The 12,043-nt window shown below is 42.5% G+C and overlaps 1 protein-coding gene across 3 annotated transcripts in view; it reads right to left on the minus strand.

The window, feature by feature from the left end:
- arnt2 (aryl-hydrocarbon receptor nuclear translocator 2) overlaps positions 1-11,836 on the minus strand; it is a 72,469-nt gene extending 60,633 nt beyond the window's left edge. For 2 of the 3 annotated variants that reach the window (XM_080421538.1, XM_080421537.1), the window contains exons 1-3: positions 11,549-11,836; positions 6,107-6,218; positions 3,386-3,433 (exon numbers count right to left, since the gene is read on the minus strand). In XM_080421538.1, coding sequence (XP_080277664.1) covers positions 3,386-3,433; positions 6,107-6,218; positions 11,549-11,579 — 191 coding nt within the window. In that variant the 5' untranslated portion in view covers positions 11,580-11,836. Of the gene's footprint in view, positions 1-2,128; positions 2,177-3,385; positions 3,434-6,106; positions 6,219-11,548 lie in introns of all 3 variants that reach the window. The other variant, XM_080421536.1, reaches the window with a different exon arrangement.
- Positions 11,837-12,043: the final 207 nt, after the last annotated feature.

Consider the following 12,043-nt stretch of genomic DNA (forward strand, 5'->3'; position numbering starts at 1 on the left):
CTTATTGTGGGAAAAAGTAATTAATAACTATGAAAAATCAAATGAAACAATAATTTGTTCAGTGATGTATCATATTAAAACAAAGTTATAGTGTTGAGAAGGAGCAGAGTAGATTTCAATGCTCTAAAAAAAACATACTGTGGAGTGTGGAAGGGAATGACCCGAATATAGCATTTATTTAGCATATTAATTAAATCAAGATGATTGAAGTAAATCATTTGTCTTCATTGTATTTCAGATCTTCCTAATATAGTTCTGGGGTCATTAGGCCTTGTTAAGTTACATTACATTCTTTCACTTTGTTGATTAATACTTCATGAATTATTTCTACACTGGTTACCTTTTCCAACCATGCATTCTTGATATAAATTCTCAGATTTATCTATTTGGATTTTGACTCATTAAGCAATGTTAAAGAGGTATTTCACTTTGTAAAACACTTTTGGGATAATTTTAACATCTACTCAGGCTTGTGTGTGCACCCCAGACAGTTTTTAAGTTGCCTGATGCAATATTTACATATTATTCATTTGATCAGAAACGCCCTCTTCCTACTGTATATAAACCCATTGTAACTTAAAACTCTGTTTTACTGTAACCATGTTAGACTCATTTAAAACCCAAGTTCCTGCTTCTGGTGACTGATATTGTCCTTCTAATGCGCAAGGGGGAAGCGTTTTTTCAATTACTTTTTTCATTTATTTTGTAAAAATGTAAAAAAAATATATCAAAACAATTTATAAATAGTAATTGAAAACCCCAACACATTAGAAGGACAATAGCAGTCCCCAGAACCAAGGACGGGTTTTTTGAATTAATCTAACATGTTGAAATAGAGTTTGAAGTTATAATGGGTTTATATAGGAAGGGGGCGTTTCTGATCAAATTAATATCAAATATGTAGATATTGAATCAAGCAACTTAAAAACTGTCTGGGGTGCACACAAAAGCCTGAATAGCGTTAAAATGACCCCAGAAGTGTTTTAAAGTGAAATACACTTGAAGTCGCCAGGTACTTATTTTCACCTGACAGTGAGGAGTTTCACTGGGAGGACATAACGCATGTGGAGGGACTAGGGGTGGGTCGATACGAGTAAATCACACTTCAATACTGTGACAATATTTGGCCTTCGTATGATAATAGATCTATTGCTAGAAATGTAATCTACGATACAGTACATCACAATATACAGAGAACAGAGATGTGTGGTGTCAGATCCATGGAAAAGAGATGGCAAGGTTTGTAATCTCCACCAAGCGGCAGTGAGCTGTTGTGCTGACCAGGGTTGGCTGTACTAGGGAATGTCTGTTATCCATCTTTTATCCTCTTCAAATAGCGCAGCATGTGATGGGTCTCGTGCAGTGGTCTTGTGCCACAAGTTTGCACACCGGGCGATCCGTAATATAGAGCATATCGCATAGAGTTTATCGATAGCGTGTTGCAAGAGGAAGTACGTTATAATGCAGTATTGATGTTTTTGTCCCACCCCTAGGAGGGACCATAGAGTTATAATATATCTAGAAGGCGGACTGCCCCGCCCCCAGCTATTCATTTCAATGAAAGTTGCTCAGTGGCGTTTGAAGCACCCGGAAGTCTGCCGGAAGTACCAATATCGGAGCCAATATTGGAGTCAATAGAGCAGGCCATAGAGTTATAAGCAGGCGCACTAGGGTTTCAAGCGGTAGACGCACGCGCAGTAGCATTTTAAATGCGGAAGTGTTGCTATCCCAGATTTGACCACCAGGCGACGGCCGCTACCCCAAGCCAGGGGTACATAAGAGAGTGTCCACTGATATAAGAGTGTCCAACTTTTACGTCCAACTAAAACAAATGTATCATGGACAAACAAACCTGTGAACATTTTTAAATACGCTAAAATTTGTTTCCTCTATAGTTCATCACTGTTCTTTTTTGAACCCCTAGTCTCCATAGTGGTGGGCAGGAACTTTACCCCTGAACCACCAGAGCGCCCCCCATCATCATTTTGACTACCTCAATTGTTAGACAGTCAAAGGTTAGAAGTTGTAAACTGTGTAGTGTTTACAGGCATAGAGGTCTGTAGAGGCTTAGAACATAAGTCTCTGAGCCAATGGAAAATCCTCTTTGACCCCTGCTGGCTAGGCCTACCTGGCATATCTCTCCTTATCCCCACCAGGAACCTGATCATCATCATACCTGCAGAGCAGAGAAAGAACAGTATGTAACACACAACATGCAGACCAAATGCATTGTGTAGCATTAATACCTTAATTCCTTGAGTCCAATGATCCTGACAAACTAACACTGTGATGGTGAATGGTTTGTGCCTGGTGGTAGCAACATGCAATGAACTCAAAGCTCCCTCTAGGTGGGTGAAGGACACAGGAGAGTTGGTGAAAAGGTGGTGTGGGTTTGCATGGGTTATTGCTTTGTGGTGGTTTTGTCTTTGTACTCAGAGCTATTGATTCTGTACCAAAAACATTTACCATGAAACCTGGTTGACCTATGAAACTCCAAGTTCTTCCATCTTCACATGCAGTGTAAGTGAAAAGAAGAGAAACGCTTAAATTCATCTGCATGTGCAACATTGTTCTGCAGCTAGAAAGCATGAACCAAGGTTGGTGATCTTACATTGAAATACAGTATGGAAATTCTTCTTCTACAATGGATAGAACCTGGAGTGTGGACTCGTGTTTAAGACAGCTTCTACATCCAATTTGACTTCACAGATTGTGGCAGTGCTGTGTATTCCAATTAGGGGTGAAATAATAAATGTATCGATAGAAAATTAATTTGAGCAACCGAATAATCGGTTTAGTGATACATAGTGTAAAAAAGTATTATGTGCTGTAGATGCATAGGGATCATATGTTATTGTCAACCTTTATCTGTGGACAAAATTTGTATCCACAGTAGTATTTAATACTACTACTCTATTTATTGGCCATTAAGTGGATTGTGCCCCTGCAGTTCCTCCTCTCTCCAGCAGAGAGCAGCATTGTCTCTCCATTGCCCCTGCCCAAGTTAGCAGAAAGGCCAGTGTGTGTTGTCAGCTCAGGACATAGTGCATATACCTCCGCTACTAGAGAGCATGAGCAGACAGGAAGACAACAGAACATATGTTGAAGAAAACAAAGTATGGTCAAAGGTCCAGGGTGGAATGAGAGACAGACCGACTGGAGCTGTGTTGGGACAAAATGGCAAGAAAAACAACGTAGGGCAAAGTAAAACCAATCAATGAACAATTATAAATATAAAATGATATGTTATAACTTGTGAGCTTGTGACGAAACATGGAATGAATGCATAAAGGGTTGGATGGATGTGGCATACACAGAAAGTGGTTATCATGTAATAGCTGGATATTGTGACACAGCAGGCCTAGTCTCCTTTGTGTTTTCTCACCTTGAAAATTTGCTAGGGCCCTCTCCGTCTTCGTCATCAAAGTCCATTCTGAGGAGAGCAAAACAGAGTTACTTATCCTACTGATGACTAGTCTCACACAGCACCATGGGTTTCTTTGCAAGCTCAATGGAAACCACAATCCTGGCAGCTGTGTTGGCACTTTGAGTTCTTTCATGTTAACCACATGAACGCTGACGTCCCATTCTAGGGCGAGCTATTGGCAAAATAGCCAATCTACAAGCTCACAACATATTGCTTTGCGACGCCTTGTGAGCTTGTAGATTTCTATTTTCAAAAAAGGGTCTAGAGGGAAAACATTAGGGGCCTCTAGTATAGACCCTTGGGGGACTCCAATCAACTAAGTATGTATGGTTTAAGAAGTTGTTAAGTTTCTCATGTTGTAGAGAGCGCAGAACTTGTGCTTACTGACAAATGAACCGATGCATCAATTTGTATCTCCGGGAGTGGCATGAGATGCTTCCTCAAATAGCGCGGATGCACTCAACTCAACGTGTCACCCGGGGGAACAGCCATTTCCTTGCTCCGGCTGCCGGGTCGTCCAGATATGCTAGGATCACGTCAGTATGTCACAACACTGGGACAGATTGGAATCAACCACCTCTGTCGCTAGGCTCGGTTACTGTGTCATCCTGACGGGCGAACGGGTCGACTCTGTGACACATTCAATTTAGAAGCAGTCGTGTACCAGATGGAGGAAGGAGACACAAAAAAGAAAAAGAAAAACCGTATATCTCATATGGCAGCGCTACTGCTGGTATTCATTTTCGGCGTGTTAGGAGATAATCCTATAAGGAGAGATAATCCTATTTTGCATTGACCAAAAAGTGACATTGCATGTTAACCAAGCGTGCCTATTCTGGGGAAAATATTCAGAGAACATCTTGCATTGCAACGCGTTGTGAGCTTGTAGATTGGCTATTTTCGGCGTCGATATCTAGTGTAGAGCGAAAACTGGAGCCCTGGTGAACTCCGGTCAATTAAGTATAGGGGTTAAGTGGTTAATGTGTCACAAAAAGATTTGCATATAGCATCCCCCGTGTACCTGCGGTACTATACGCATTGTTCAGACACGATTACTGTTGAGTTGCCAATGTGGGGGTGCTTCTTGTGGAAAGCTCAGGGAACGGGCCAGCTGACGTGGGAAGCTTAGAGGATCTATTTTGTGGAGAAAAAGATGCTGACTGGTAGTTACCATGACAACCACTCATCCACAATCTCATCCTTTTCTTGTTCACTTTTCTTTTATGCTGAAGCACCTTACTCATAAGAACGCCGCTGACATTGATGTGTGGAGTCATAGCTTCACTGAACTGGCCACAAAAAAACGCTTCTCTGGTCAAATCGGACAAATTTCACTCATTGTATAAAGTATAGAGCATTCTGTGTTGATCTAACTAAACCTTGACTATGGGATATGACAGCCAGTGATCCTAGTCTCTGTTATCCACCCATATGCTAGCATACAGTGGCAATTACTATGATGTTAATGCGATGAAGCACAGAATCATGGGGCGGGGGGGGGGCTGAGTCATAGAGACGTGCTGTATTTAGTGGTAAAACAATACAATCATAGATAAATAGTACAGTGACATGTTCATTAATAAACAAAATGGTCCCCCCTTCCCCCTTTCCTTCCTGCAGTAACACTTGAGCTGCAAGAACCCCACCACCCACCCTCAGCTTGTCAGAATGCTGTATGTATGCATGGTTTGCCTGATGGCTTAACACACCATGGGAGCTAGACCGTCAGTGTGACTGAGGGCTGGAGAGGATTACTGTGTTGCTTGTTGTCTGGGGACTCTCTTATTGAGCACACCAGCAGCCCATATCCATACACACACAACGCTAAATAAATAAAGCAACAATGAAAATACAAGACATGTCCCCGTAGCCTCCCTGTGCCATGTTGATTTGCCATATTGCCTGGATCCAGGTCTGTATTATTTATTCATGTTTGTGTAGGCCTAATGCCTGGGCATGGAGTAAATATCCAGTACACCCCCTTGAGGATTTAGGATGGCATGACATTGGATTTTGTGCAGAGAATCCCCTCATCCTGCTCCTCAGTTTCTTCCATCAGTACTGCAGATGGCTTATAGAAATACGTCAAATACGACCATGTGTTTTTCCTTTTGGAGAGCTAGATTGTTCTGAACCTCATATACAGTAGTTTCTGCAGGTCTTCCTGGTTCAACATTTGTTGGATCTCCTGTGCTTGTCAATTGATCTGAGAGGCTGATCTGTTCTTGCCAGCCTAACCTTATAATGAGACAAATGACATCATTCAATTCAACTGAAACTTAACAAGAGCATTGGGATCGTTAGACTCCTGTTCATGCAAAGGTCAAGAGCGGCCTTCTGCTTACAACCATCTTTGAGAGATATCTCACCGCTTGTTCCCAGTAGTCTGGTTTACATAGTCTCTAGAAAGCCGTACAAATTTCCTGGAAGACCGACTGATCGCAGTGGGGATCTCTTTCTCTTTCTTGCATGAGCGAGTATTTAACCGTAGTACAGTGAGACAGTTTATGCTTTTCAGAGAATCGGGGATACACAGCAAGCAACCTAATTATCTTTCTAAGCATTCGTTTTATGTCTAATTAAAGTCTGGTGAGACACTCACTCATGCTACTTAAAACCGGGATTATGCAAGTAACCTAAAGTTTCATGCACGGCTAGTTCATATATATGAATACTCACCCGCCTGCCCTCCTCTTGCCCCCTCGGCCTGCCATGGCTGGACCCATCCTCACCTGGCCTGCACCGACCACCCCAGGCATAGCAACCGCCCCCGGCAACTCGCTGCCCATCTCTGGAAGACGTAAAACAACAGCAGTGGGTTGGTTAGTGCAGAGTCCAAACGCAACCTACACACGCCTGTTATTATTAAACACAAGTGGTGCAACAGTTTGCTACCGCTACCATGAGCCAAACATACAGAAGAAGTTGAACATTACAAGAAATGGCCATGATGACTGATGAGTCAGTCAGCGTCATCATTCCATGTCATCAATTCATGTGAAATACAAAACTGTGTGTGTTGTGTGGTGTGGTGTGGTGTGGTGTGGTGTGGGTGGTGTGTGTGTGTGTGTGTGTGTGTGTGTGTGTGTGTGTGTGTGTGTGTGTGTGTGTGTGTGTGTGTGTGTGTGTGTGTGTGTGTGTGTGTGTGTGTGTGTGTGTGTGTGTGTGTGTGTGTGTGTGTGTGTGTGTGTGTGTGTTCACTGTCCAGACTCAGAGACTCAGGCAGCCTAGTATATACCAAAGTATATCAGAGTGTTTTGGACCAATATGTTTTACACCATGTGGCAGGTGCCTCCAGTTGCCAAAAGAAGCCCATAAAGAATGAGGAGAGATACTAATGTGCTAGTAGTTACATTCATTATGAAGTCAGTCTGCAGTGGGACACACAGTCATTATGGGCGAGTTGAGTTATATGGTGTGCCAAATCGCCATCCAGATTCTTTCTAGTATTTACCTAGTTGTTTTCCCCTCCACCTCTCTGCTCCATTCAACCACTCAGTCAGTAATTCGGCCAGATGCAATGGATAGGCCAAACAAACGCTCCGGCATGCCCCAGTGCACCCAGTAGCACAGTTAATATTTGATACAGTGAGCATTCTCGCTCCGCTCCGGATACCACACACACACACACACGCTGCATTGCAGGGCCTCGCAAAGAACGAGCCCTGCCATCATTCATTCATGAGGTGGGTATAAGTAAACAAACTCTGACTGGTCTAAACTAATCTGATGAAGATAGGGCTTCATCTGGCGAAGACAGTATCGTGTGGATGTTCCACTTGGCCGACAAGACACAAGACCAACTGCTGCGTTTCTCCTGCAAGTCAAATTACGTGCTGTAACCCGTCTAATTGTGTTGCCTCATCACTGTCCATAAATGAATAAAATGAATTTATTACAACAGGGAACTGGGCCAACAGAACAATCATTTGGAGGTAGAAAGGAAATAATTGGCCAACAGAACAATCATTTGGAGGTAGAAAGGAAATAATTGGCTGGCCATTTCTGCTCTAAAGTATTAGGTCTCTTTAAGCCAGGGGTCTTCAACGTTTTTCAGGCCAACGAACCCTTAGCTGAGAGACAGATGAAGCAGGGACCCCCACTACATATTGTATAAAATTGTGCAGATTCAACTTTTTCATAGATTTCATAGATTTGTTTGACAACACTATCATGCTGTAGTGTTGTGTTGGATTCATGTTAATGTGAATTTTCAGACAACCCACTAAAACCCCCCCCCCAAAAAGACATCTTTAACATCTTTAAGAACATCCTATAACACAAAGATTTGGCGGACCCCCTAGAGTAACTCTGAGGACCCCCTAGGAGTCCCGGAACCCCTGTTAAAGACCCCTGCTTTAAGCTAATCAATTATGACTAAATATTGAATCATGAAAATATTGCCACTTATAACTTTATCTTGTGATGACTTCTTCCAACTACGAAAGCAGTTTATTTGCCACATGATTTTATTCAACTGCCAGTCTGTCACCACCACCCACACATCATCTCCGTTTAGCCCACTGATGTTGGCATCCACCGTGGCAACAAGTGCCATCAGGTCCTCCAGCAAGTTATGCTGAATCTATGGAAGAAGGCCGCTCATATTTTATGTATTCATTTAATTATTCTATGGGCCATAAGTATTTAAACCAAGCAAGTCTTGTCTTGCTAGGCTAATTCTATATTTGACACACAGCACTGAAGGCTAGACAGTGTTACAATGCTAAAATGCTACAATGACTTAAGTTCTATCACCAGAAGTTCAGCTTTTACAGTTTTCTTTATATAAGTTTAAACACAAACACTATACCATATAGACCGGTCAAATGTTAGGAAGGTATCAAGGTAAAATAGATACCGCCAAAGACTACTTGATAGTATGCATGCAACAGAGCAGGTTTCCTTACACAGCTGAGTACTGAATGTTAATTTAAATCAGAGAGTGGAAAAATGGATCTGTAATTTCGCTCTGTAGATCTGCTAGCTGCCTCAGAGGCCTGTGCCCAGTGCCATGGCAGACCGCCTGGAACAGTAATTGTATATGTGTTGTTTTCCCCACCAACTCAATCATATCCACATCTTCAGTCAGTCATTAAAAGCCCTGAGGTCAAATGCATTAAATCAATGAGTGCTCTCAGACCAGGGAGTGGAATCAGCGCTTACTTTTTCTCCTGTCGTGTCACTTCTCTCCCTTACACAAGATTGTTTATCTAATGTGTTTGTCTGCCTGTCTTTCTTTGCCCTCCCTTCATCCTTGTCTTCCAGAAGAAGACATCTTTACCCCACTCGGACAGTGAACAATGAACTTGAACGCACCTGCACCTACATGCACCTGCATACGGCTGTACACTCTAACACACTTTAAATTCCCTAAAGCAAAGGACCTTGTTCCAAAGCCTAACTCACAATCAATCAATTGAATTTGTAGGGGAGCACGAAAACCCTACGGCCTGCACATGAGTTGCAAACACTTTAACAAAACAATCCCAAAGAGTAAGGGGGGAAGCCAGGGAGAATATTACCTTCATTGCTAACATTGTGTTTATACACGACATAAGACACACACAAAGCCCAAAGTTTGCGCAACCTCACTACAACAGCATAGGTCAATTGCACAAATAGAATGAGGTTTTTGTAACGGACTGATTGCAGCAAATTGCCCAACAGCAATCATGCTATTTCACCAGACATTGTCTAAAAACCAAAACTATCAACATAACCATTCACACTATTATCACATCCTAGTCTTATCAGATTACGACAGCCAGTATTATTACTGCACAAAAGAAGTGGGCTATGTGTTCTGGAACTTGTAATACCATTAAATTGAGATGCTGCTGTTTCATAGCGCTGAGGAATTATGCTTAGTGTGCTTTGTAATCACGCAAACCCTCATCAGATCATTTCCCTCGCCATGTTGCACATGCTCTTGTCCAATTGGATCACCGCCAGCTTCAGATAATCCTGCAATGACACAGCATTCTCCCCATGTGTTCTGACCTCCATCAACATGGTCTGGAGTCATTGCACCTGACCTTATTAGCATGGAAGGGGCTACAGGGCAGGGCTGATCACAGATCACAACGCTAACTTTGTCCTCCTGTCACTGTGGGAGCAACCTGGGAGCAACCTGGGATCAACAGCATTGGGGTCGACTTAATGCTAACTGGGTGTCATGAATGAATGGAAAAGCCACACATACCGGGTAATGAGTCATGAGTAATCTTCCTGCACGCTTCCCCAATCCATCTCAATGGGTCTTTATATTATCCGCTCTCTCAAACAACCACAACAAACGCATTTCATGGAATCTTGCTACAGGGTTTCCTCTATAACCAGGCCAGCTTTGTAAGTGCACTGCTATAAGCAGTATTGCTGGTCAGTTCAGATCACACAGAGGCTTCCTTCCTATAAATGTTGCAGATGGGATGTCGACATCTGCAGATAGCTTTCATAGTACTGTCCCTTCTTCTCTTATTAGGAAAGGGAATGAGGTGTTTCTGCGTTTTCTCTTAATATGCCGTTAATTATCTGGTGGAGTTTTTTTTTTCCCCATCTGTTGATTGTTCATTCTGACCACCATCTCCTCTTAGGACTATGTATGCACCCAAGGTGCTAATAACCTGCAAGTTATTTATTTATTTTTGTTCATTTACATTTCCAATGAGGTGACACAGAGAGTTTTTGTTTTTTTTTGCTACTGTGGAGGTTCCCAACCACAAAGAAAGCATTCTTTAATCCAGATACCAGAATAATTTCTTTGCCATTGTGACATCATTTAGATGACATAAGCCTACTTTAAGGATTTTTTTTTTCCTCCAAAAGTCAAGTTGAACTACTTCAGTATGAAGAAAAGGAAACAGACCACCACATTTAAAGCAGCAATTTCTTATACAGAGTTATCAACATTCCCATGTTTGTTTGTTGAGGGGGAACCCAAGCCACCCCTCTTAAGACAACCCTTTCACACATGGGGTCAGTTTACGATGCATGCAACAATTGGATGACACACAACTGTGTGACACCCAATATGTCAATTGTTACAATGTAACAGCTATAAACATGGTTAAACTCCAGTCAAGCATGTGGCATTAATTCGCTGCGGCCATTAATATTTACATTAAAGGTTTATATTGACACTAATCGAATAGGGCTTTTTTTTTTTAAATACACATTTAGATATGTAGTGGCCAACACACGAGAAACCCTTGAGCTACACAGCAACGTTGGTCGTGTTTTGGCCATATTTATATATATATCCACTGAAGTATATGAAAGCAGGAATCAACAGGCGATGCATTGTGGCACACAGTGGCCAGCTGGCCTTCCTTTAAGACAGTGGTTCTCAAAGTGTGGTCCGGGGACCCCCAGGGGTCCTTGGGGCTGGGTTCCCAGCCAAATGTGTTATACTTTAGCTATTCACAAATAGCAGATCTACAAGCTCAGTCACTTTGTGCCGCGCTATGAGCTTGTAGATCAGCTATTTTTTTTTAAATCTAGATTTGTTTTAGTTTAAAAAAAAACATTTTTAGCTCAAATATTTTCTTCTGGCGGTCCCTAGCATAGCACAAAATATGTTAAGAGATGGGGGTCCGCAGCCAAATACATGTCATTTTGGGGGTCCTTGACATGAAAAAGTTTAAGAACCACTGCTTAAAGATGTCCCCCCAAAAAAAAACCCGAACCGAATCAGAACCCAGGACATGTTGAGCTTTTAGGCGAGCAGAGCTGCATATAATATGCAAAAGAAGCTTTGTATCACAGAGCTCTGCTCTGCTGTGTTGGGACTAGAAATCAAAGCACGTACTCTAAGCTCGCACGCCCGGAAACCTAAAGCAGATTACACGCCAATAAGAAGCCAAAATAGACACGTTTAAACGTCGCTATTACAACCTATAGACGTAGGTATTTACAAAGCCATGTCGTTGGTAAAGAATAGCGGTGTGTGGAGCCCTGTGGGGGAAGGGGATGATGATGCTCCGGAGGAGCGAGAGAGGCTTCGTTCGGCGGCCTCGCGGCTTTAAAAACGTCTAAAAATTGCACCCGTCTCAACATTTCTTCAACGTATTTCAAATTCACCGTTTCTAACTAAACTAAAAGCCCCGAATGCGTTCTTACCCGATGGGTTGACCGCGGCGGGAGTTGCCATGTTGGTGCCTCTCGATGAGGGGGAAAAACACAACGCAGCAGCCGATGAGAATGACGCACAATACGACTGGCTGCTGTAGAGACTGTAGAAGCCCCGGGAGACACGGTCCACTCAGGGGGGGTTTGACACGCCACGCAAGGCTCGGTCCTACCGCCTCACACACTCATTAGATAAACCTGCAGAAAGGGGAGAACAACCCCGTGTTTTTTTTTGTTTTTGCTGGATCGAAATGACAGTCTATATAATAAATCCCTCCTAGACGAGTCTAAAAAATGCAAGATGTCTGAATGGTAGCACCGCGAGACTTTAGGCTACTTGAATTAATTAAATGTGTAGTCTGACTATGTTACTAATGATGAAGGAGAAGAAGGAAGGACACGAGTCTGAAGTTTATTGAAGTTTGTTGAAATAACACAATAGCCTTCGTAACCGATTTAAGAACCCATTGTGCACACGCACGCAAG

Source organism: Gymnoscopelus braueri (assembly GCF_963280865.1).
Source record: "Gymnoscopelus braueri genome assembly, chromosome: 1".
Taxonomy (NCBI): domain Eukaryota; kingdom Metazoa; phylum Chordata; class Actinopteri; order Myctophiformes; family Myctophidae; genus Gymnoscopelus; species Gymnoscopelus braueri.